Genomic DNA, 27006 nt, shown 5'->3' with positions numbered 1-27006 from the left:
ATGTAATGACATGGAAGCTTTAGTAAAATTTGGAGTCAAATCCAGGTTTTCCAAGATAGTGTACAATTAACTACATATAAGACTAACGCAAAAAACTAATCTAAAAACCTCCACAATTCTGAAGATGCAAGCATGTTTCCTGTTCTATTTATTTGAGCACCAGAATTCTCTTATACCTTAACAATTCAGTACCCAGTAGCTAGACTAGGGGGCTGGTGTTGGTTATGATTTCTGCTCCTTTCCATGCCACTGGTGATCAGCTGCAGCTGACTTCATTAGAAAGGAGGGTTTTCAAAGAACTAAACGTGTAGTACAGAAAAGCTGCAAGTGGCTCCCAAAGCATTGGTTGGACATTTATGACACACATGTGACAGGTTTTGACATTGGGTCTGGATGCTGACTGCCAAGAAGAGGGTTAGAAAATTGTACTGTGCTTCTGTGCTCTCCTCCCAGTCTATACAACTAGATCAAATCTAGTCTGGGAATCAGAAAAAAAAAAGTAGGAAAATAGTAAAATTAAATATATCAGCCAGCAGAACAGATACAAGGAGGATGTTCTCATCATAAGGCCTTCCCTCAAGAAAATAAATGGTTTCCATCTCTATCATATTGGATCTACTTTGATATGTGAAAATGCACTCTGCTTATCACAAAAGAGAACATACCTACATTCACTGGTAGAATATACTTGCAGCTGACTCAAAATTCCCAGGCTTCTTCATCACATCTGCTTTTTTGTTTAAAACTGATTTAAGAATACTAAACTGTTTTACTTTACTGCTTTACAGCTTTTTCCCTCCTTGTTTTCTTTGAAAAAATATCTCACCACTTTTACATATTTAATCAAGTTAATAAAGACTTTGTAACTACCTGTACAAGTATTTTAACTTCTTACAATATCAATACTCCCAATGTAGTAAGGAATGAGCTATAAGGAATGAAATTTACACTTTTGTTATGACCAGAACCTGGAAGTGCTCCATTATCTGGCTGGGAATCTGCCATTTTCTTATACAGTAGCACAACATACAAGTATGTATTTTAATCAATTTGAGGGGTGGATTATTTCACAGAGCCAAACCTTTCTGGATCATGTGGAAAATCTAAAATACCCAGATCTTTCAAATCTCCAGATGAGTTTTTCATGAGTGTAGAACATGGTGAAGCATCAATGTCCCTGGATTCTATGAATGCAAACACTCTGAATAGTGTACATGTGATACTCCATCCCTGTGGCCATGGGACTGTATTTTAGACTGCCTTGTCTAATGTGTAATGTCACATACTGGATCCACAATAGCTATTTCACAAAATGAAGACAGAGTCACCATTTAAAGTACTAAAGTCTTTTCAAACTGAGCCAAATCAGAGTAGGGATTATGGCTTTTTCAGTATTTCTGAAATGAAGTAAGTATATTTAATATTAACTTAGTATACAAAAAAAAAATGTGTATGGCTTGCAGTCTCACTGCAGCATAGTGGATTACTGATTAATTAGATTAGTCATCCCCACCTGAGGAGTGCTTATAACAACAGCAAATGCTTGCTCCCCAAGACCAAAGGAAAACCTAAACAATGTCAGCTCAACATTTTTATGAGCTTGCACAATTACTGACCCTTGCCTTATCTTGCTTAGACAAATAGGATACTCTAGTGGTGTTTCACACAGGATGTAAAATTCTATAACCACTTTGATAGGCACTAGAATCCTAATTACTATGTCAAGATACTGACATCAAGATATCTCTCAGAAATAAAAGGCCTGGATATACAAACTGTCTGCCTGCCTGTTGAGGGAATAAAAACCAACTATTTGGAATGAAAAAACCCAAATGCATACAGTCCTGAGGGGTTGTTTCCCCATTTTTCCTACTGCAAAATCCAGCTGTATTTTAATTTAAAGAACTTCTACTGAATGCAACATTAGGATTATCTAATGTGATCAAAATTAGGATTATCTAACTCCTCCTCCCTCAAGTCTACTGTGTAAGAAATGTTCTCTTGAGTAAGTAAATTGGATATTGAGAAATTATTTAAATTATTTTTAATGCACTGCATTTGTATATGGGTGCTGTATTAAAAAAGAAGCTTAAATACACTCTGTGCATCAGAATTTTATCATTGCAAACCAACATTAGAAAATACTGTCATCGACTCAAAAAACAAGAAGACATTCTTATAACTGGAAAATCAATCACCAAAACCACTAAATGTCACAGCTCAACATTCCAGAGGAGCACTGATAATTGTTAGTTATACACTACACAAATGATATATGTCCTCAGTCAAGGAAGTAGGAGTCAGTTTTTTAGGAAACTGTACATATATTGATTTTACATTTATTTAATGTGGCTGTTGTAAGACACTTTATTCTTCTGATAAACTATGATTGTTTATCAAAAGATTCTGTAATTCAAGAGAAACATTCATAAAGTGTGTGAAAATGAAAACCACCAGCCCACAGAAATCATGTCCACAAAATCCAATTTTGTGGATTTATAGCAGAAAGGCATTAAACTACTGTCTTGCAGGAACAGCAGAGTAGTCACTGAAGTATAACTGGCACAGCAGTAATGATTAAGTTGACATGTCCTCCTGTCACAGCTGTTAATCAGCTTAATAGCAGTTACATTATTGACATTCTTGTAAATACTTTTCCTACAGCATATTTGTGCAAAATATATTTGACTTTAATTTTGAGTACTCAAAGGTGAGTTCAGTTCTCAAAATGTATGGTCAAAGTAGTGGTGCTAAATGCAGGAAACAACTCCACAGGTTATCACAATTATCCTAGTGTAATACTAGGACTACCTGCTACCTCAGAAAATATATAAATAGATTTGTTGTACCTTCCCATCTTCTGAGCAAACACCCATGTGCTCTCCACTTTCATCCAGGCTGATCTGATTTATCTTCACTGGGCTCTAGAGAAAGAAAACAAAGAAAAGTACTTTTAAAATCACCAATGACGTACTTTAACATTCCTTGCACTTTGAAAGACTACACGTTAATGGCTGAATAATGTTTAGTTGCATGTACTAAAAAACCCTCACAAAATAGGATATCTGTGACAAAGCCAAAAGACAGCCTTCTTTCCAGCCTTCTGCCCAACCCAAAATTTTGACTTTCTGTTGCCAGTTACCTGCCTCAGGGCTCTGGAACTCTCATGAAGTGCCAGGCTCACAGACCTTCAGCATCTGAGCCTGGGCTCCCTGGCTATTAGTTCCTGCTATCAAAACTTTGGATAAAATATGGTGACCCCACAGGCATCAGGGCGATTGAAAACTTTTTTAGTTTGGTCTGATTTCTTTCTTCAAATTCCTTCTCTTACTTTTATTTTTCGCTCTACTACCGTTCTCAGAAGTATTAGAAGGTCTTGAAGTGCAACATAGATTTACTCGTTCTTAGACAAATATGGAGAAAAGCCTGAAAACTGTCCCGATTTAATAAATTTTCTCTTCCCTATCCAAATATACCTTTGGTTATAACCTCCAGGGTTAGACAGCATCTGCTACTGTTTACTTAGCTGAAACAGCTATTCATACCTGAGGTACAGAGGACTAACTTATAACATCATTTGGATAACCTGATGCATACAAAACCCAATCCAATTATATTCAAGTACCAAGAAACTTATGTACCATGATCCTGATTTCACCCTCTGTAACAAACAGCTCATCATTTCAAGAATCACTGAAGGATCTTCACACAAGTAAGTCACATTTGAAGCACAACTTTTCTTATTCTCATAAAATATTGAATGGATTTAACCACAACTTAGATCACTCCTGTGGTTCTGAGCATGATAAAAGAAATCCATCATATGTTTTTGTAAAATTAAAGTGTCACTGAAAGAGCATTGGATCTGTGGGAGCACATTAGATGTTACACAACTGTGTCTGATGTATCACAGGCCCTTATATATGCTATGGCAGTTAGAATTGCATTAGAAGTACATATTAAGTATATAAAAACATACTGTCCACATGGGCTATCTACAGGAGATAAACTGAGGTACTCTCACACCCTTTGGAAAGTTTTTACCCCCATAATCTTTCACACACACAACAAACTCCAACTCAGAGAAAGGAAGCTTTCATCCAGAACCTTTCATCTACTTTGAAAATAACACATGCCCAAATCATATTTTCTAGAAGCTTCTTTACAATCAAGGTTGAATACCTGAACACTGCACTGCCATAGTTGCCTGATAAGCTAGGAAAATGACACTGCCCTTTTGCTTCCCTGCTTTCTTGTGCACGGAATACATAATTCACCACAAAATGGCACCTGGAAATATTGCAATTACTGCCTATCACAAAGTAGTCTTTCCACTGTGTGTTGTTTGCAAAGAAGTTCACTTGGAATTTAAACTGATTTTCCTTATGTGCTCCAGAAGAATTTTCGTTTGCTACAGACTGGTTATGCTGAGTGGCTACATTTCAAGATGAGACACGAGTGCATGACTAGCAGTGCAGGCAGCTGGTGCACATTCCACAGCTGTGTTCCTCCTGTCACATTTTGGAGGTATCAGCAGAGGAGTACAGCTCAAGCCCATCAACCTGATGGTGTGGCCAACATAAAGCTCTGTTCTACACACAGAATTGGCTAATTCCAAGACTGGAGGGAGGATGCTGAGTAAGGCAAGATGTATCAGTTATTAGTCTGACTTTCTAGAAGCCTCATAACCAGCATATACTTCTATTCCTGCCTTGCCTTGAAAAATGCCTTTCTAAATTTCTGTTTTGCTCATCAAGGTGCAAGAGAAGACTTTGCTTCTGTCTAGGGGTGGGCACGGGGAAAGAGACAGCATGTCTGCATCATTCCCTCTACAACCAGAAACAACTCTGGCCCTCTGAAAGGACAAGCATAGAAAGTTTTTTTCTGGGCTCTATCTAGGTTGCCATTGCTACAACTTTCTTACTAAGTTTCTTCTCTTCATTTGTTACTTTGCAATTGCAAAGACAAAACATCTGTCTTCAATAGTCCCATCTTGGCAGAGGGTCATACACTAAAATACAGTGTTCAGCTGGTCATGTTGTTCTCATTACTCCAGCACCTACATCCACCATCAGACTGACATTACAACAACAGCAAATCTGGCAGCACTCCAATGTGATGGGCCTTGCTGGACAAACTACTGCAACAAAATCCAAGAAAAAAAGACACAAAACAGGACACACCAGAGGAGCTGATGGCTCAATACTACAGTCCACACTGTTCCTATTTTCCTGTCAAATGGCTTTGATAAAGTTTGACTCTGAAAAAATGAAGTGCAGAAAGTAGGCAAAGTGGACTATGTGAGCTATCTTCACATAAACATTGAAGACGAGGATCAGGAAGATGGAATTAATCTGTTGTGATGTGGTTTGAAAGCCATATAGCAATACTTTGGAGATTAAATGTGTGATTGTACTCAGGTAATTAACAGTGCCCAGCAAGGCAAAACCTCTCCTACAGGATACTAAGGATAACAGGAAGGGCTTCTAGAGGTATGTGACAAGCAAAAGAAAGACTAGGGATAATCTGGGCCCTATCTGGAAGAAAACAGGAGACCTGGCTACCCAGGACAAAGAGGAGGCTGGGATTCTCCATGATAGCTGTGCCTCTGTCTTCAACAGCAAGTGCTCCAGCCATGCCACCCACGTCAAGAAAGGCAGATGCAGGGATTGGGAGGATGAGGATCCTGAGTCCCATAAAGGAGAAGATCAGGTTCCTCCTTTAAGACCATCTAAGGAAGATGAAGGTGCAAAAGTCATGGGACCTAATGAGGTTCATCTGTGGGTCCTGAGTGAACTAATAGATAAAGCTGCTGAGCCATTATCCACTGTTTTTGAAAAATTGTGTCAGTCAGTTGACGTTCTTGATGACTGGAAAAAGGGAAATAAAATCCTTATTTTTAAAAAGGGGAAAGTAGAAGACACAGGGAACTACTGACCAGTAAGTTTCACCTCTGTGCCAGGCAAGGTCATGGAGCAGATTCTACTGCAAACTCTCCTAAGGTACCTGGTCAACAAAGAGATAACTGGTAACAGCCAAAATGGTTTTACAAGGGGAAAATCACGCCTAACAAATTTGGTGACCTTCTACGACTACAGTGCTGGTGGATGGGGCAGAGCAACTGACATTGTCTACATGGACTAAATGCAAAGTGTTTCACACTCCTGCACGACATCCTTGTCTCCAGATTGGAGAGACAGGGATTTGATGGATGGACCACTTGGTGGATACAGAACTGGCTGGATGGCCACACACAGAGAATGGTGGTCAACGGCTCATCGTCCACGTGGTGACCAGTGATGAGTGGTGTCCCTCTAGGGTCCACACTGGGGTCGATACTGTTCAAAATCTTTGCTGTTGACATGGACAGTGGAACCAAGCGCACCCTCAGCAGGTTCACTGATGACACCAGGCTGTGTGATGCAGCTGACATGATGGAGGGAAGGGACAATGGCACCCGGAGGGACCCTGACAGATGTGGGCCAAAGCAAACCTCATGAAGTGGAACAAAGCAAAGCCCAAGGTCCTACACGTGGGCCACTGCAATCCCAGATACACCAATGGGTTGGACAGAAGTGACTGAGAGCAGCCCTGCTAAGAAAGACCTGGGGGTGACAGGTGATGAAAAACTCCACATGAGCCAGCAGTGTGTGCTCACAGCCCAGAAAGACAATTGAGTCCTGGGCTGCATCACAAGGAGCGTGGCCAGAGGGTCAAAGGGGGCGATTCTGCCCCTCTGCTCTGCTCATGGGAGATCCCAACTGGAGTGTTGCATTCAGTTCTGGTATCTCCAACATAAGAAAGACATGGAACTGTTGTAGCAAGTCCAGAGGAGGGCCATGAAGTTTGTGAGAGGACTGGAGCACCTCCCCTCTGAACACAGGCTGAGAAAGTGGGGGCTGTTCAGCCTGGAGAAGAGAAAATCACATAGAGACCTTATGGCAAACTTTCAGTATCTGAAGGGGGCCTGCAGGGAAACTGGAGAGGGACTCTTCATCAGGAACTACAATGATAGGGCAAGGAATAACGAGTACAAATTGAAAAAGCGGAAATTTAGGTTAGATATTAGGAAGAAATATACTGTGAGTGGTGAGACACCCAACAGGTTGCCCAGAGAGGTTGTTGATATCCCAACTCTGATAGTGTTCAAAGTCAGGCTGAATAAAGCCTTGAGCAACTTTGTCTAGGGGGTGTTGTCCTTTCCCATGGCAGGGGGGATTAGGGCTACATAATCTTTACATTCCCACCACAAAACATTCTGTGATTCTAAGATTCTAGAATGCTGTCAGTGAAAAAAAAGGGTGATTCTAGAGTATTTGCATTTTTCCCACATTCAAAATAGCACGATACTTCCCAACATGCTCTATTGTTAAACAGAAATTTGATGATACAGTATTTTATAACAGCACATATAACTAGCAATTTGTTACAAGCCTTCCACACACCCAACACCTCCATCAGTTGCTATTAACTTTTTCTTTCTCTTATTATTTTTTTTCCTTTTTGTCTGCACCATACAGAGATGACAATCAGGGAAAACACCTAAATTCAACTAAAAGAGACCTGCTGATTTACACAAACCTCCTGCTAAGTTTCAACAGGAAATGACGTACACAAAGCAAAGCAAAGACAGAGTAAATTTTTTCAGTACTCAAGCCAAACTAGCACATTGACTATTAGGTTGTTCGCTGATTTTACAAGGCAGAACTTTCTGTGGAGCTCAGAAAGTGATGACAGATCATGATAGTCCAGGCTGAATATCACATGCATTTTAAAATAAAGTTCAGGAAGAACTCTAATGCCAGACTTTTCTTATTCAGAGTTAAATAACAGTCAAATGTATGATTTCCAGAGCTATGTTCCACTGGAAAGCTGTTTGAGAATTAAGATCTCAGTCTATCCAGGAATTCAGAAAGAAAAGACAATAGATAAATTGGTACATATATTATCTAAACCAAAGTGTTTCTTCCAGAATCACCTCCAATTCTTCTTTTCCTAACCATCATTTGTTTAAATATACTTCTGTACCAGTCAGCAAAGCTACTCGCCATTTCAAATTTAATTGTATCAAATAAATTAAATTAAATTGCATCAAAATTAATTGCATTCAATTGCTTTCAATACCCTGTGGATAATTTTGATATTTCAGAAAGGAGGAACACAAATAATATTGTGGGTCACACCCTCTCACATAGCTTTTTTAAAAAAATAAAATGTTATAAACTGAGGCACAAAGTTACAACTGCCTTTCCCTTGTGTTTTTTAAAGCTTTGTCCAGCTAATCCACTGCAGAGTTTATTTGTCTGACAAAAGACAACAGGCTGTGGATTTTACAATAAAGGAATAAATGCCCCTCTGGCATTTACATGTCTATAAAAGATGAAGAATCACTCAAGGTTAGAGAAGACACAAGTAGTCACTAACTCATCATAATTTGAACGACTGATTATTTAATACAGTTGGAACCATGATAAGCATTGAGGTTTCATTACTCGATTGTTTTAAAGGTATTTTAAATGGGTGTTGGAAAAAACCTGTAACATGTACAAGAATCTAAAATTTAGAACATTTAACCCATATAAATATCACTCAGTTAAGAGATAATCTAACCTTAAACCTCATATCATAAAACCAGAGGCAGCTGTATACAAAATGCTGAAAAAACTATTTATTATTTCATTAGCATTACACTGGGTAATCTTTTTTTTTTTTTACCTAATCAGGACCCTTAGCATAAGGCTAATCAAGTAAAAATACACGACTACTTTGTGATCAGAATGATATTTCCAGTACTGTATAAGTGATAATAATACACATTGAATTTCTCAAGCAACATAACTCAAATCTGGCAATAAGGTGGACGCTGTTAGTTAGGAATGGAAATACACTTAAATGATTTACCTGGGAACAGCTTCAGAATTTCACACACTGTTAAAGTACCAGTAAAGAAGGAAGAAATTCCTTCAGCTGAATTTCCATTAGCTGCAGTTTTCCTTCTGATGGAGACATGTTTGGAATTCTGGACAACGTAAGTAAGTTTGACTGTTCAAAATCAATAATGTCAAGCTGACACTATAGAACAAAAAAAATGTTACCTTAATGGATGAAAGAGAAGTTTAGGTAGCAGGAGAGAAAGCTAGTGGACACCTTGCACATAAAGATATAAATGCAGATTTTTGCAAAATCCTAAATTTAAAGGAAAGGAAAATCAAATATCTAGCAGCAAATATACCTCATGTGTTAATCAATTACCTAATGTAAAATGCTTGAAATAAATGCTCTTACTATGGATTAAGTCAGCTCTTCAATTAGGAGTAAATTCATGGCCACTCAGAAAGCTTCTTTTAATTGTGTTCTTTGTGGCAACTCCTTCTCCCCTGACACTCATCATCAACCCACCTTATACAATCAGTCCCCCAATGGTGAACCTGAGAAATCAATCTGCTAATGTATAATTTGTAAAGCTCCCCCAGCTAACAAATGGATAATTGATTCTTTCACAAATGCTGCATCCCAATGGATATGAAGTGAATGAACATGAAACATAAGCCCGGATTTCACTCCAATGCTGTGAGAAATGCAATATTTACAAGCTAGGAATCTAAACATTTTAATAGTTGTCTGTGACTTCATGCCTTTTAGCCATGGTTTGCAGGCAAGCCACACGCACATTAGGAGTGTGAAAAGCAAAGTGGTGTTCAATCATACTTACAGCAAAGCTCATTTTACTTCAAGAGGTTCCCATCACTTCTAAATCCCCCTTAATCAGTGCCTTCATCCACAGTTTTTAAAGAATTTTCAGAAACTTTTCCTAAATTAATTTAAGCATTATTATTTATCTGTGTGTGACAAGCCAATTTAGCTTTGATTTGTCTCAACATTGATTGTCAGAAGCACATGGGGGAGAGGCTGCACATGTGCCATGTGCAGGAGGCAACTTGTCTCTGGGAGGACTTCACCTGGCAACACCTGCCATGGGACAGTCAGTAGGGACACTGAACTCCACCAATGGACTGCCACAGAAGGTTAGACTGGGCCAATGATCTCCTGCCAGCAGGCAGACTTTGGGAGCAGCCAGAGGGCATAAAAACTACACCATGACCTGGGGGGGCTTTGGAAATTGTGCTTTTTGCTTTGGGGGACTTTTGGGTTTTATGCCTTTTGTGTCTTTTTGGGGACTTGTCCTTTGGCTGGGAACTTTTCAGACTAGCTTTTTAGCTTTGGCTTCAGCCTGCTGAGGGGCTCGCTGCTGCTCGCTTGCTGGCTCACTCGCTCCCTCCTTTGCCGTGGTCCCAGCCTGCCTTTGCCTCTCCTGCCCTCGCTGGCTCTTGCTCGCCCTGGCACCTGTGCTGCCTGCCCGTGTCCCTGCCCGTGTCCCTGCGTTCAGCCCTGCCCCGGCTCCTGGCCGTGTCCCTGTCCAGGGTCCTGGAGCTCGCAGCTCCCTCTCGCAGCGAGCCCGGAGCCGTCGGGGCGGGAGCCGCGCCCGTGGAGCCTCCGGGAGCCGCGGGCTCGGTCAGAGCCGGCCCGGGCACTGCGGGCAGCGAGCGCCGCCCCCAGCCGGGACACCGACCGCACTAAGCCACCCTCTCTCCCCTCTCCCCCACTCCTTTTCCATTTTCTACTTCCTGACCAGCCATTTCTAGAAGAACTCCTCGTAGTTTCCCTCAGGGGAACGCGACACTGTGCACACACAAACACATATACATACCAAAAGAAGAAAAACACCTAAGGATCTTTTCTGCTGCACGAGTATCAATCTGGGCCTGCACAATGATTATGTAGCTGTTCTCCGTACTAAGGCAAATTGTATGTACACAGTTGCATTGTAATAAAAAACCTGCCTCCTGAAAGTGCCTATTTTTCATTTATTCATGTTTCATCTGCATGCCATTCACATAAACAAGCATGTAAAGTTCCAATGTGCAGCAATATGAACAATCAACCCATGGTTTTATATGTTAAACTAGTGGAATATGGACTACCATTATTATATTTGTATTATTTCTACCATGGTGGAAGTATCCAAGTGTAAAATACTGATTGGCAAACAGAAACCACCTTAGTTATTGTCATATGACAATACTGTCATATTGTCTAAGCTAAGATCCTCACAAAGTGCAAGCCTTGCTCTATGTAGGATGAGGAACTTGCTTTGAAAAGCACTCCAAATCCTCAGCAACAGCTAAGCACGAGAGTATTACATGTTGTGTCCCATCTGTTTCAACTTCAAAACACTCATACCACCCAGAGTTCTCTTGTACTGAGGAGCTGTCTTTAAAAAGAAACCGAACCCATGCACTTTTCTTGCCCCAAATGCTGCAGTGTCACACTGACTCACATGTATTTCAGATATTTGTAGGATTTTATTGATACAATACAGGCAAAAGCAACTCAAACCCCAAATTTTGATCCTGTACCGTGATTTACCTATAAAAAGACAGAAGTACACATAAACCTATGTATTTACACATAGCTGAAAAACAAAGCACAATAACATAAAGGTCTAAATTGAAAAGGCAGCTGTAGGAAAAACGATGTTCACCGCCTGCAACAAAGTAGCATACACTATATTCACAACACCTAAAGTTTAATTTGCTGAAAATTTACTAATATCCACACCAAAGAGGTTTAGTTCAACAATACTAACAGCGAAATTCTGGTAAGTAAGAATTCTTGCTCCATTGCATTTCCTATAAACACTCTTGAATCTGTCGTTCTCCAAATGAAAAATGGGAGATTATGTTGGTTAGAAGAAAAGGGAGATGGGAAAGCTCGGGAGAGTAACAAGGTCTGGGACACAAAACAATAATAATATTAACTTTTATTTTGTCTGCAGGAAGGCAGATCTTACCTACAAAAAACAAAGATCTCAAAAGCTTGTCTAAAACTAAGGGAATATGAGGACAAGAAGTCTCTCAAATATAGTCTAAGACAGTGAGAAAGAACAAAAAGCCTACAGTGATTTCAGTATTTTCCACATCAGTGAACCCCTTAACCTTGTTTGTCAACTGCAGGGACTAAGAAAAAAAACAACCAAGGGAAAAAAAAATATTAACAAGGGATCTCCCTAAATCTCTAATAGTTACTAGATAATCAGAATGCTTGTTCAGGAATGATGGAACTATTACCAAAACCAAATCCATATTGAAAGCCTAGACTACTTCCTAGCAGAATTGAACTGTTAGCTAATTCCTGATGGATCTGAAGAAAAACCTATTTTCTGTTAAAACACTGCTGTGTAAGGAGATATCCTCCTGGGAAACCTGTGCCAAAGTAAGCAAACTACTCCCATGTCCTTCTTCCCCCAGGTCCCCTTTGTCATCCTCTGTATAACTGTAGGGCTCTTCAACAATGTTATGTCCTAAGCCTTCCTCTACTTCTTTGTTGCTATCTGTGTATTAAAGCCATCTGAGAATATATAAAGCAATATTCCCCCTCACACACCCATGGGGAAGGCTGAAGTCCAGGGAGAGGGCTGAGGTAAGTCTGCTGGTGATAGATATACCTTCCTTGGAAAACCCAACACCCCCTGGGGAGAAAGACTATTCCAGGCAATGTGGAGGTTCACCTCACCAATTTCTGTAACTGCTTTACTTTCAGAACAGTTTGCCCAACACAATGAACTTGCGGGAATTCATCTTTAAATATAACCTTTCAAGAGAGGCTACTGAATTATTAAATGGTGGGCTTTGAAGAACAATCCCCAAAACACATCAAAAACTCTGAGGATGTAACTTTAGGGGCACTTTCACTGCTTGTTTCTAACAAAATACCACTACCACTGCCATTAATGTATTTAACAGAATTTTTGTAGAATTACATCCTTGAAGTGGAAAGTATGAGATTTTACTCCGTTTCTTGATAAGCCACATTTCAGAAATGTGACTAATGAAAAAGGCCAAGCAGGCCATAAAGTGAAAGCTGTTGTCAGTAGAGGTTTTCTTTTTAGAGATTATTTTATTGGTGCTTCCACCAAACAACTTTTGAAGAAGCAAAGGGGCTGTTGACTATTCTGCTCAGGGCTCATGCACTGTTGTGCCAACATCACTTCCAGGAAAGTTTTCTGAACAGCCACGATGCTCATCCCACTCTCTGACCTAATGCAAGATAGAGGACATCACTCCATGAAGCCTAGAAACACTGTTTCTCCACACATTCTGCACAGGGCCATTATTTTCCTCATAGTTCTCTTTTTTCTAAAAGCTCCTGCAATGAAAAACTGCAGTAAGTACTTTTTCCAATTATTTTAGCTTGTCAACCACTCTGGTACAATGATCCAAACCCAGTGGCTACTGAAATCAGTGAAAAGATCTCCACTGATGGATTTAGAGAGATGCAGAAATATTATAAGGGAATTAATTCCCTTTCCCTGCTGAAAACAACAGGAGTCGTCATATTGCTGGCATAGTTAAATATTAGACTGGGTGATCAATGTTCAAGCTCAGCCATCACCTACACCTACAGTGTCATTTTCCATGTAAACTTTCAGTTATCAACACTGATAAAGATTGGCATAAGTCAGAGCTATATGCAATAATAAACACATTTTCTGATTACTGAAAGTGTTGTATTCTCTTTGGATACCAAATCTGGAACTTTTGTTATTTGCAATTATAAACATCTGGCAAAGTCTCACAAGTCCACCAGAGATACTCAGTCAATGTTGGGTGTCTGATTCTTGTCAGGATCCTAAAAACATATGCAAACCAAAAAGTTGGAGGGAGATAGGAAGTACTCACACTAGAAACTGTGTACTATGATGTGCACTCTAACTTACTGTAAGCAGTATATTGTATGCCATATCCTCATTGTGACAGTACGATAGGAAAAGCTAAATATGAAGATGAATTGATCCTGTGCAAGCTCCTCAATGCATTTACATACAAAGAGGCTCTATTTCAATACCAGTGAAGTGTACATTTGATTGCATATCATAAACCTTATTTAAAGTAGATCAAAAAAGCAAACAGATTAATTCACTCCATCTTTACACTGCTCACATTTCAAAACTCCTATCCGTAAAACTGCCAAGACCTTCAATAACTAGACTTCAATTAGCAGCCAGTTTAGGACTATAGTGGTGAACCTTCCAACACCAAAATAACGATTTCTGACATTTTGTATACTTTCGTTTCTCTGTGTCAGAGGACACTGAGTGAAACTAACTTCTTCAGCAGCACCACAGTGGAGATGGCCAGCTTGACAGTAGATACTTTTATTAACAGCTCCTCTTGAGGGCATTAACACCAGACACTGGTCACATCTGGACTGTACATGTTTAATATTCCATCACAAGTGCAATAAAGTGCTATACACACTGACATGTCTTTTAAAACAAGTAAGTCTCATCCTTCAGAAAGGAATTTTAATTAGAATTTTAAAATTCATTATCAATAATATCTTCCCCATAACAGAAACTACTTGGTCTTGCCTTCATGTTTTGCTCATCATATTATGCCCCTGTTATGTCATTATCTATTTTTAATAGCGCTGTATTTTTATTGTTAATGGAAACAAAGGGACGTAGCTCTGTCATTAATGTCAACTTGTATAAGAAAGCATTGTCCTCCAGAACTAAGTCTTTCTAACTAGGAAAACATTTTCTAATGTAAATAATATTTTATTAATGCTTGAACTCTTAATAATTCTGACAGGCAAACTACTGCTATTCCATATATGCACATAAGTGCCTGCATTCCCTATGGACAAAAATGCCATCCAGGTATAATACCCCATTTGAAAGGAAAACAGCCCTAGGAAACAGCAATACACTAGCTTCTTACAATCAAACCTCTCCAAATCTTCCCTATGCATTTAAGTGTTATTAGGTTTTAGAAAATGCACATCTGAGTTATCAGTCTTCTATGAAAATACTTAATCCTAGCTGTTTCATTGGTGCCATGAAAACTCTAGAGCAATTTGGCCCACTGGTCCACTTTCTAAATAGTCATGAGATGTGATACACATTCAAATAGCAAATGTTACTTGACTTGGATGGTGAAAGAGTTAGAAGGAAAAAAAAAAATTATGACTTTGATGTATCTTAATAATATCACAAATAATTTTGTTCAAAATTGTTTGAAAGTGACACATGTAAATTCACTTATCAGGATTACAGTAAGGTCCTCTATTTGATCCCCCAAAGAAAAAAGAGGCAACAAGGTCTGGTGAAAAAAAGAGAAAAAATTGGAAACTTTGCCCTTTCATTGATCAACAATGCTGTATTAAATACTACAGTAGTAATGTCCTTAATGACCTTCATGTTTAGCATTCTCCCCTTTTGAAATATCTTCCCCCAGAATACTCAATGCTTCAATTTAAAAAAAAAACCAACAAACATGCAGAATATGATAGCACCCTACTAAGTCAAGAGAAAGTAAGCTATTGTCTATGTCTAGGTGCTTGTGATAGAACAATCACAGTCCTTTACCTCATTAAAAGGTGACATAACAGATTTCTACTGAAATCAGTGACATTAAAGAGGGCTGCTAAAGTACCTTAAATGTAATACATTTAGAGTTGGGTCATGAAATGCAACTGACAAACAACAGGATACCCACTCTGAAGAGAAGTGATTGATACTGGAGAACAAAAAAGGAGAATTCTTCCAATGCTTCTATGTTAAAAAAAAAAAAAGGAAAACAATATGCATTTGAAGGATAATGAAGTTGTAGAAGGGCCATTTGGTCTAAAGATGGGGCTGTAATCCTTCTCTAAAAAGGCACATGGGCAACATAGTGGCTAAGTCAAGAGTTCAAAAGAGAAGGCAGAAACAATTGCTATTCCAGAAGCAGCTGATAAAGTACCCAGACTTTAATTAAAATTTATTAGATTTACAGCATACATATTACTGTTTTCTGCAGTACAAGCACACATCTGACTTGTATGAGCCAACAACATTCAAGGAATAAATGACTGGACCATTGAAGACTTTCTGTAGCTGAACTCATACCTCCAGCTAAACTTTTTACATTATTTTGCACTAAGCTACAGTTATTGAAACTACAAGCTTGAAAGAATAATTGAATGAAACAGTCACACTTGCCTCAGTTTTGAGCTTTAAAAATTAATCATAAGTGATTCCAAAATTGTTTAGAATTTTCACATTTCATCCATATTCCAAGCAACATTTCTATTAATAACAACTGCCTTCCATACCCCTTTGATCTTTTTGATTAACTAAAAATTTAAGCAATACTCCTTTCAAAGGAAAGTCAGATACAATGGTACAAAGATGATGCTCAAAACATGCACAAGAGGTTGTTTTCTTCTTGTTTCAGTTTTGTCAGACATGAAGCTTTTCTAGATCTATGGAATTACGGTCATGACACCACAATTTCTGCCAGTCTAGGCAAGATACCACAGGTACACCATGATTCCTGCCAAAGATGGTTCTGAATCTTCAATAGCTCCACAGTTCCCATTGGAAACAGTACCAGAATAAACATATAAAACATACTTTCCAAGCCTTTATACCAAAAAGACAGACTCAAAAGCCATCTGAGTTATTCCCACAACTACTGTAAAATCCTTTGGATTTCCAAATTCTCTGCAGTTAAAAATGAAAAGACACATACACAGAAGCAGAAGTGATATTAAATCGGGTGTAGACCCTCAAGACTTAGGACAAAAATCCCAAAAGATGACATTTTTATCAATTTTTTCCATTTGAAAGAGCTAGAGGTTGGCATAAAGCATTTAAGACATAAAAATGCAACACCTATTTGGGTGGGAGGCCCCAGGGTAGAGAAGGAAACCTGTCCCTAGCATAGACACTTGCTTCTATCAAAACTTTAATTTTTATTTTGGTTTTGGAACTATCACTTAAAATAGCCCACTTGGTTTTGTAAACAAAACAGGATTTCAGCTTCAAATTTAACAGCACAGTGACACCATGCAAATACTAACACAGAGCTACCCAGATCTTTAAATTCTGTTGCTTCACTTCCTAAGTTTTCATTCATAGTCTGACACTAACAACTAAAATGATGTGGTTAAAGGTAATAAACAGGGAATTTTAAGTAGCTTGTCACAGTGACATTTATATAATCTTAGTCTCAAAGGCTCATGCAAAGTTCCATCCAAAGCAACTTCTTCACTATACAATGAAAAGCTAAGTTACCTTCCCCATTGAAAGATGTTGCATAATCTCCCACAGCACTTAGTAGGTTTTGCATCATTACTAGCAGTAGCACTCAGTGCTTAAGAACAGCTGTTTCTTTGTTGGAAATATTTTTTTCTTGTCAACAATTAAACTCTTGCCAAGAGATATCAAGTCAGCTGAAACCTCTGATGTTTTCTTCACAACCTGTTGAGTTATCAGCAAAACCAAAAGCAGGCCACAGACTGACCTTCAAGCAAGATCTTGCTCCAGAGGTTGGTGAGTGCTGTAACTTGGGTGTACACCCAAGGGCAACAGTACCACCACAGAATGAACTCCCTTTCAAGTTTTCAAGGTAGCAGAGGTGATGTAGAGATTTTGGATTACTATCACTCCAATAAAAGACTGGTAATAAAATAGTTAGTGCTAAACAATGTGAGACAATCACGAAAGAAACCACAATGCAAGGAAAGAAATACATTTTTAAAAGAGATGATGTGAGGAGGTTTCTTTCTGAAACTCTAGCAAGTCTCGAATAGCTCACAAATGTTGCATGCTAAAAGGACTTCAATTTCTTTGTACTAAGAGAAGCTTTAAAATACTATTTACATCATCTTCTAGACTCATGCATCACCACTGAAACACCTTCAATGCATTAAACATTTAAATCCTCGTTACTTGTAAAATGGGCAATCTTTCCCTTCTAACAGACTATCACTGGCACCATCCAAGACTTCTTACCATTTCTGCTTTAAGCTTGATGTTTATTAGAAGACCAGAATGGGGACAGGTTTTCTTGCCCTTTGAAAGCTTTTTGATTTGTTATGTAACTAAACATGTTTGTACAGCTTTCTTCGTATCTACAAATCCTTAATCCACAGGATGTCAGTTCAGGCAATAATTATATTAATAAATTGTAGACAGTCTAAGAAGGAAAGAAAGATGGAGAGACATTTGGAATTAACGTGCTGTGAATCAGTCCTGCATCATCCTTTGTCAGTGGAATTAGCAGGCTTTTCTTCTCTCTTCTTGTTGCCTTTTAGTAATAATTTTCAGTGCATTTGACACATTTCATCTCACTCAATGCACTGAACCCTAATACAAGAGAACACCAGTTTGTCAAACATACATTATTGAGGATGCCTACCAGTTAATCTTAGGCAGCTGACATTGTCAAAGACAAGCCACCCTGGCTACAGAAATTCTAGGCAAAGACGAGAGAGGGATAACAAGAGCAGAAGCAAGACTGCTGAGATACCAAGCAACAAAAAAGTCCAAAGCCTGCCAATTCCTTTCTCAAATACCCCCAAACCACAAATATCTCACAACAGTTTCAAAGCACACATTTCCATTGCTGTTGACAAGAGGAGTTGCAAGCCTGAAAAGACCAGTTGTCCACTTGGCATGGGATTCAACATCAGATACCTGAAGAGCTGGATGAGAATAAGACTTAATTTGAAAATAATTTTTACTTTTTTACATGAGCTTCTCACTTCTCCTATTAACAACTTCAAGATAGAACTGTATATGCCATTCCACCATTGAAAACTGTTCTGAGAAAAATTAGTTCTTCTTGGATCAGAGAAAAAGAACCAGAAAAAAAACCCACTAGTGAAAACAGTCTTTGCCAGCACATTTACAAGAAATGTTTCATCCCTGGGTGACTTCAGGAAGTAATTCCCTATCTTTCCAAGAAGTGGTTAGGTTTTATTTGGGACTTACAACATGACAATACTTGAATGCAAATTCCCCAGGAGAAACAATAAAGAAGCATTAGTAGGAGAGAACTGAAGGAAGACCCCACAGAATGTTTTGATAGTGATGCCTCTAGTCTGAAATTCAACATCTTGAGAAGTTCAGGTTAGAATGAAAATATTTTGACGTACAGCAGCCGGTTCAGAATAAACTGTCTGTGGGTTCAGCAGCTGATGTTATTAATTCAGAAAACTTCTCAGCTTAAGCAGCCATGTACATAGAGCTGCTTTCTTCTCACATAGGCAGCCTGCTCTGTTCTGCAACAGTTAGTAGTTCCTCGAAAACCTTTTCTTTTAAATATAAGTGGTGCTAGAGAAAAATCTTTCTTCTTCAAACTAGAAAAAAGAGGGGGGAAAAAGGAAAAAAGAAGCACCATTTCCACCTAATCCATGATATAATCTATTGCACTGGAGATATGTACGTTACAAAAAGAGATATAAAAATTAAGAACAGAATCCAAGAACATTTATTTTTCCTATTCTCCAGCTCAAAAAGCAGTTTGTACTCTAACAACAGTTTTAAAAGAAATCACTGTCATCTTTATAAGGAGACAGAGTACAAAAATCATCCTGAAGCAGGCTAACTGCTTCATAAGAAACCACCCTCTCAGCAAGCACTCCTAGGACTTTTTAGTAAAGAAAAGCAAAGCAAATAACAGCATATTTGAGAGGGTGAGTTAAAGAGAATGCAGGGATTTTGTTTCATAGACTTTAGCAGATGACAGGTAACTTGTTCCTTGCTCTACACCTAAGCAGTCCCTTAGACTTTACATAAGGAGGATTTCATTGCTTGGAATCAGTGTGAGACAACAAGGCATTGGTGGTGGACAGAAGAAAACTGCTCTACAACTAGAGTTTTCCAGGCACCTTACACTGAATGAACAAATACAAGTTTAGGACAGTTAATGCCACACTCAATACAAAATCTCCACTTCATTTGAGTGAGTCTCTGTCTTCTACTGCAGCAATGGAAGAGAGTAATTCAGGTACATTTCATCTGACCTGTCTCAAATAGAGAGTTACTCCTACTTCCCAGAGAAACTCTATCAAGAAGCAGTCATGTAAAGTAATCAGAACTGGAAGGGAGACACCAAAAGCTTTTCCTCTCTTGAAATGCAGTCAGCATTCTCAGCTGCAGGGTTGATGAACATACAAAATTAAAAGAAATAGAAGCACGTAATTATCTTGACTTGAGTCAATCCCTGTTGCCAGTTATTTTGGGGGTTTCCACTGAGACCACGAGACTGCCCCAGCAGTCCTTGGTGACAGAACACGCTTTCAAGCCTTGCCCAGATAGAGTCTGGCTTGCAACGTGCCTCAAGCCAGCAGGGTGAAGAGATGGGAACATGAAGAGAGGCACAAGTCCATAGTTTATTCTATGAAGGTATCCAGTCCAGCATATTCAGTGGTTGGGGTTTCTAAAGGGCTTTTTATATGTTTTGGGGGTTTATACATTTTGTACCAATTACCAAAGGCGTTCTTAATGCTAACCAATCCACGAAGGACTTTAGATTTAAAACTAGCCTATTAATACGAAAGAAAAATGAACCAATAATATTACAGAAAGATAACACAGGGGTCTACCAAGGGGGGCTGAATTTCTTTTGTTATTCGTCACTAAGCAAGCAGTTTCTTATCTTTTAGGTATCGTCTTCCACGGGGCCTGTTCCAGGGACACAGAGAAGTTCTCTGCTTTGGGAATGTTTTCCGCTCCCTCCACAAATCCCCAGTAAAGTCATTGTCAATCTGACTAAAATTAAACCGAAAAATTCCTTCAAAAGCTGTGCCTAAAGTTTATACTCCCCTACTCCCTTGCACAATTCATAATTAGATTTTTCAAAAAATATACACAAACACTTGACCTCTTCCATGCAGCTGTGTCAGATTTAGAATGCATTATTCTCTTTGCAAACATGTCTGTATCTTGTGATGGTTTCTGTGGTTAGTGCTTACACTGCTACGAAAAACCAGTGCTTGGCTACTGGAATTTTTGATAGTTAAGGAGAAAAAAAATTGCTAATTCTCTTTCTTCCAGCCCTCAAGAAAGACAGGGAATTTGAAACTAATGAACTAATATCCACAATAAATGGAACATTTAATACTCTAGAACAGAGCTTTAAATGTAGCATTTTATTCCTCTGATACCACGAACCACAATAAGGAAAAAGGCTTCTTCTTTTCCTTCAATCAATACAATCTCTTAATAATTCAAACTTCAAAATATTTATGTTAAATATTAAGATTATATATTTGTAATTGATAAACAGAGCCAGCAGGGCAATCAATCAGTTTTCAATTACTTGTGGCAACTAGGTAAGATGATAGCACACAAACTAATAACTGACAACAGTCAACTAATGAACAAGTTCATGTCTTATGAAAGTAATGAGTTTCTGGGTTCCATTTTTAGTAGTCACTTGCAATCATAAATACGTATTTCCTCTTCTGTTTCATGGAGAAGTTTATTATATATAAACTGAGATGTGCTCACCAAAACCCATCCAGCACAACTTCTTTTTGCAAGGACCATACACAGCTTTTTATGCTATGGAATGTATTAGTGTAATTGCAGGTGTATAAGAGTGTTAACTGACTTATTGATGCTTTGCAGCAGTTTTACATCCCTGTAAATGGATGTAAATGTCATACTTACAACATCGAACTTCTGTGTGATGTTCCCCTGGACATCCAGTAAATAAACTTTTCCATAATGTGTTCCCAGTGCCAAAAACTGTGAAAGAAAGAGATTGATTACATAAACACAAAGACACCACAAGAAATACTACAGCAATGCTAAATGAACAGGATTAGCAACACTGGGGAACAGAAAAAAGCACACCACTTTCTATAGAGAAAGGTTATTTTAACTGTACCCAAAGAATAAAACAGGGCTTCAAGCCCATATTACTGTGATAGTGCAAGTTAGCTGTCAGAATGAGTCATGAGAACCCTCATCCACTGACAACTAATGGTGTGTCTGCAGTCTGTACACACCAGCTGATGGACTGTGGCAGCAAATTAAAAATGCAGCGCGAGAGCAAGAACCAACAGAGATCTGAAATAGTTCCTAGATCCTCTCTGCAGCTTTGTTTCAATCCTAATGTTTCCTTTGAGCTTTATTTTTAATTCTCCTTCATTATTTAAATAAAAACAAAATGTTCAAACACAGCAAAAGGCCAACTGTAAGCCAGTGGTAAAATACAGCTGAATTATGGAAGGTCTCTGACAGTGCATTTAAGCACACAAATAACTCCTGGGTTTGCTTTCCTTCACATAGTAACATTCCTAAACAGAATACTCCCAACACAAATACACTTCCTTGGAAACCTCGGGAGTTTAATTCGAAAAAACAGTGGCAAAATAAAGAAATCTCCACATAAATCCATACTATCACAAACTTATTTTGATACAAACAAGAAGGGAATTGATTCTGAGAGATCTGCTGTTAATTGAACCATGTGAACTACACCTAAACAGAAAAGATAGAATTTCAGTACTACTTGATTTATGACAGAGGTTTCTTTTATTTGCCCCCTCCCCCATCCTCCCACTTTCAGCATTACTGAAATAGTCTAGGCTACTCAATTCTCTGTATTTCACTGCATGTGAGCATGCTTCATTGCAACCTATAATGAAATGCTCAAATTTACAGGCACTGCTAAGCGTGTCAGTCAGGCAGCACAATCTTTAAAAAATAACCTTACAGAAAGTCAAGGTTTAAAAGGATTTATCAAAATGGAATTGCTTAAAATGAAATTTCAGTTCAGGCACTTAAAATATGAAGCTACATTAAAAGGAGTCAAGAAAGGGAAAGAAGGGGTTCATTAGAAATTCATTCCCTGCAATGCCTTTCACTCCTGCAAGGTTGCCTTTTTTCAGGAAGAAAAAAGTCCCTCGGGTAAAAAAATCAATACTGGTTAATAAAACATCAGGTGTGCAGACATAACTAGGTATGACTATTCCACTGCACAGGCCTGCTTGAATGCACCAGGTGCCATGACGATTAGTCATCCAGTGCAGACAGCAAGCCTGGTGAAAATATGATGCTTTAGCAGCAAAAATGAAAAAAAAAAATTCTGGGGGGAAATTAGTCTGAATGCAGAAGCCAGATCACAGGATTCTCAACAAAGTTAAACTGTTCAGTCAGGGTCATTTTACATATTACTGTATAATTTTTCTAATGATAGCATTTAGCAGGGCTTTTCCTGTTTGTTCAGGGAAAAATTTCCAAAAAACCAACCAGAATGAAACAGAAATACCTTTGCGAAACCTATAACCCAGCTTCATTTTTAAGCTCTCTGTTGCAAGAGACATATTCCTAAAAGACCGCAGTACCTGGCTTCTAACAATATTGATTCTTCTCATAAATAGTGTATCTAGTTTGCTGGAAAACTGAAAGTGCTGGGATACTTCAACAGTTTTCCTGTATTGTCACGCTTTGTGACACTATAGTAAAAGCTGTATCTGTGCACATCCTTATAGAAAAATCCTGTTAAACTCTTGGCTTTCAAAATTTACCTGAGATGCAGGAATAAAAGGTAACAGAAACAGGCCACAGATAAAGAGGAAATGCTTGCCAATTTTCCAAATATCTAAGCATAATTCTAAGTTGTCAAAAACATTTTTAAAAGACTTATTGTTTTCATTCACACTGTTAAAATACAAGCTTCATCTTAAGAGCCTCTTGAGCCATAGCAACAGTCCTCTGAGGAAAAGAAACATAGCACAAGTCAATCTAAAAATATAGCCGAATAACAAAGATAGATCCCTCAACAATAACTGTTAAGGAGATATTACTGGCTATGAAAAATTATACATTCAGAAAATAGCTACTATGTTTTACATACTAATAGTTGACGAATCTTTAACTCACACTTTCAGATGCACTTCAGCATGCCTCAATATTCTAAAATGTTTTTCAATATTTATAAAAGAGAAGAAAACTCATAAAATACAAAAGCAATTGTTTAAGTCACTAAAGAAGCATATGAAGTTTATTCTTTTTAAGAACAAAATATTAATTCTCCTTAAAATTTCTTTAGTTTGCATTGTCTATTACTTTATCCCTATCACTCTCTGGTACATCAAAATCTCTAGCATGTGTAGTTCCTCTCTTTGTTTTTAACACACTGAATCAGGGAAGGGGGACAGGGAAGTGTTAGTACAACACCCCCCAAAAGAAAAACCTAAGCAAACAAAAAATACTGTAATTACTTTATTCTATACTGTATTAACATGTCTTCCACAGCCGAATATATGCTAAGCTCCTGGCATGATCATGCTGGTCTTTAGTGACACAGGCTCTACAAATAAGCACAGAATATACCAACTTCCTTTCTGAATAAAGAAAAGTTAGGACTGTATTCTGACTGCAGTTCATAATACTGTTCTTAAATAAAACTGAGTGAACATTTTTCTAGCAGCTTATTTAAACATCTCATCTAACAAATATCTGCATCTTGAATTCTCACCTCATTTCCTCATTGAGAAAATGTGTTTCTTACTGAAAAAATACTTGATACAAACAAGAAGGGAATTGATTCTGAGGTCTGCTGTTAATTGAACCATGTGAACTACTTGTTTTATCACTGAGAAAATGTGGATTGCTCAATACAGGTTAATGGTGAATTTTGTTTATGTTACTGTTGCCTTGCAGTGCAACTCTAGATCTGGCATCACTTCTACACAGAAATATACTGATGCATTATAAGCACAGATAAACATATAAAACCAATCAGAAGTGCTATCTTAGCCACAAAGTCAGATAATACCTTTTCATGTACTGTCATGCAGCTGGCTGCATCCTTCTGGAGAATTTCAGTCACTCCATTAGAAAGCCGTTCATACTTAAGCTTAGGTTCTTCTTCACTCTCATCTTCCTAAATTTTTAGGAGTGTAAGAAAAAGAGAGCAAGAGAGAAAAAAACAACAAAAATATTTATAAGTTTATTTCAGATAAGAAACAAATTAAAAGATATCCCAAAACTATCACACAGCAACAGGCGAAGATGGATCACTGCGATCTCTTCACAACAGCCATTACAATCAAAAGCCAAACTTTCACAGTTTAATCATCTGAAGGGGCTTGGGCTGTGCTTTTTTGTTACTGGCTTTTCTTTTTACTCCAAAGTTCTGGGTGCAAAGATTGTATAGCAGCATGTCAATTCAGCTGTAAGAGGCACTTACTTGATATCTAAAAAGCAGGAAAAAATGTGCATGTGTACTTTGTTACATAAAGTTAGTCATTTGCAATTTAGAAGTAAAATACAAAAAGGATGGATATGATAACGAATGATGACAAAATAAAGTGTGCCACTGTAGCCACAATGAACTGAAAGCTAAAGCATGCACGTTACAAGAAACTTCACGACCTTTACAAGATGCTGCACCTCTGTAGGAAGGATAGAGGCAAAATGCTGTGAACAAAAATAAGAAGAATCCACTAGGAATAAGTTAATTGTATAAAATCCACCAATGGGCTTATGGTAAAAAAAAAATACTATAATATGCTTTCTGGGAAAAGAATCTGGACACAGTATATTCCTATGAATCACCTTTATCTTCTCCAGGTTAGGATCTTTTTCTGGTAAATACTGAAGCTTTCCTCATTCTTTTCAAGCATGTTAGGTATTATCACTCAATCACTACTTAAATGCAAGGAAAGATCATGGGGCAAAGAGTGAAGAGAAAGGAAACCAAGCTAAAGAAAAAAAACCAACAAAAACAAGCAGCAAATGTATTGCTCAAAGAAGACTCAACATGTTTATCTCTTGGGAAAAGAAAATCCCAGTTGCAAAATAGCTCTTTAGTCATAGGCATCTATCTGTAACTGATGGTCTACAGAAGTACAATGCCAGAAAGATTCCACAGACTTCAGTAAGTCTCAGTTAATCTTATACATGCACAGACATACACAAACCCTTATATAACCCTTGGTCCTCACTGGGACAGTATACCTGCAATAATATTCTCCTACAGTCACTATTGACTGTAAGGAATATATCAACACTGAGCATGCTTCCCACATAAAAGAGATCTTTCATTCTTAAGCAACCAGAATATACCAGTGCTGTGCTCTAGTTAAAGGAATGCCTTGACTTCCCACCAACCACTGCCTTCCAATTCCTAAAAATGCACAGTGTCAGCCTATAGCAGAACTGTATTTGTGCAACACTTTCTTGCAGTCAATGATGAAAAAAAAATTTGGAAGGGAGACATATTAACAGGTTAATAAAACATATTTTGTTTAAACAGCCTTTGCAGTACTAAACCCAGTCTCTCACAGGTTAAATAGTATGGCCATTTACTATGTATTCTACCATTATATATGGTAACATACATAACCCCATGCAAAACAAAAAAAGCATGGAAACACCCCATGCTTATAGAAATATGCTGCAAAGAGAGTCTGTTTTAAAATGTTACATGAGAGTTTTACGACAGAATACAAATGAGATTAATACAGGGATGTCAGCAGCGCATGACGTAGGAGTATGAAGTGAGGTGTCAAAACGTCCACCAAGAAACAATTTTATTCAGTAAATCTAACACTGAAGAAAGTTGTTACTAGACAGAATGACAATGTCAAATTACAGGTCTGTATATAAATCAGTCAAATTCCTCATGCCTACAGATCGTTAATAAACGGCTACAAGGTAGAGGGAGGAGGTAAAGTCAAACTAAAAAGCATACATGTGATGGAAGGAGGGTGCAAGGAAGAATGTGTCCATTTTATAACAATTAATACATTACTGCATTTTATACATTGCTTACAAAGATTACACTTGAAATGCATGGGCAATCATTGAATAAATTCATAAAAGTAAAAATTGAACTCCAGTCATCTAGTTTTTATAAGATCCCACATGTTGCTGGGGCCTGGACATCCAATGTGCAACCAACATGAAAAGTTAATTCTAGTCTCTTGAGTAGTTTGCATAAAATCATTCATCCATGGACCATTAGATAAAGTTACTGCAAATAAGTTTTGCCTGTCTTATTTATGAGTGAAAACTAAGTAATTTTTTCTGCACATGCATATACAAAAAATATATATTTTCAAAAGTCAGTGCACCGAAGCGTTCTGCCAGGCTTCAAAGTAAGTAAATAAAATGAAAACTCCCAAATATTAGGCATGATGATGTACCTATTT

The 27006-nt window shown here is 38.0% G+C and overlaps 1 protein-coding gene across 2 annotated transcripts in view; it reads right to left on the bottom strand.

Annotated features, from left to right (window-relative positions):
- VPS41 (VPS41 subunit of HOPS complex) overlaps positions 1-27006 on the bottom strand; it is a 106831-nt gene that overhangs the window by 64389 nt on the left and 15436 nt on the right. Inside the window, exons 3-6 of one of the 2 annotated variants that reach the window (XM_088167829.1) lie at positions 25226-25270; positions 24627-24734; positions 21509-21586; positions 2850-2924 (exon numbers count right to left, since the gene is read on the bottom strand). In XM_088167829.1, coding sequence (XP_088023955.1) covers positions 2850-2924; positions 21509-21586; positions 24627-24734; positions 25226-25270 — 306 coding nt within the window. The remainder of the gene's footprint in view (positions 1-2849; positions 2925-21508; positions 21587-24626; positions 24735-25225; positions 25271-27006) is intronic. The other variant, XM_014892600.2, reaches the window with a different exon arrangement.

Source organism: Sturnus vulgaris, chromosome 1 (assembly GCF_052056855.1).
Source record: "Sturnus vulgaris isolate bStuVul1 chromosome 1, bStuVul1.hap1, whole genome shotgun sequence".
Taxonomy (NCBI): Eukaryota; Metazoa; Chordata; class Aves; order Passeriformes; family Sturnidae; genus Sturnus; species Sturnus vulgaris.
This window is presented reverse-complemented; position numbering and strand designations above follow the sequence as displayed.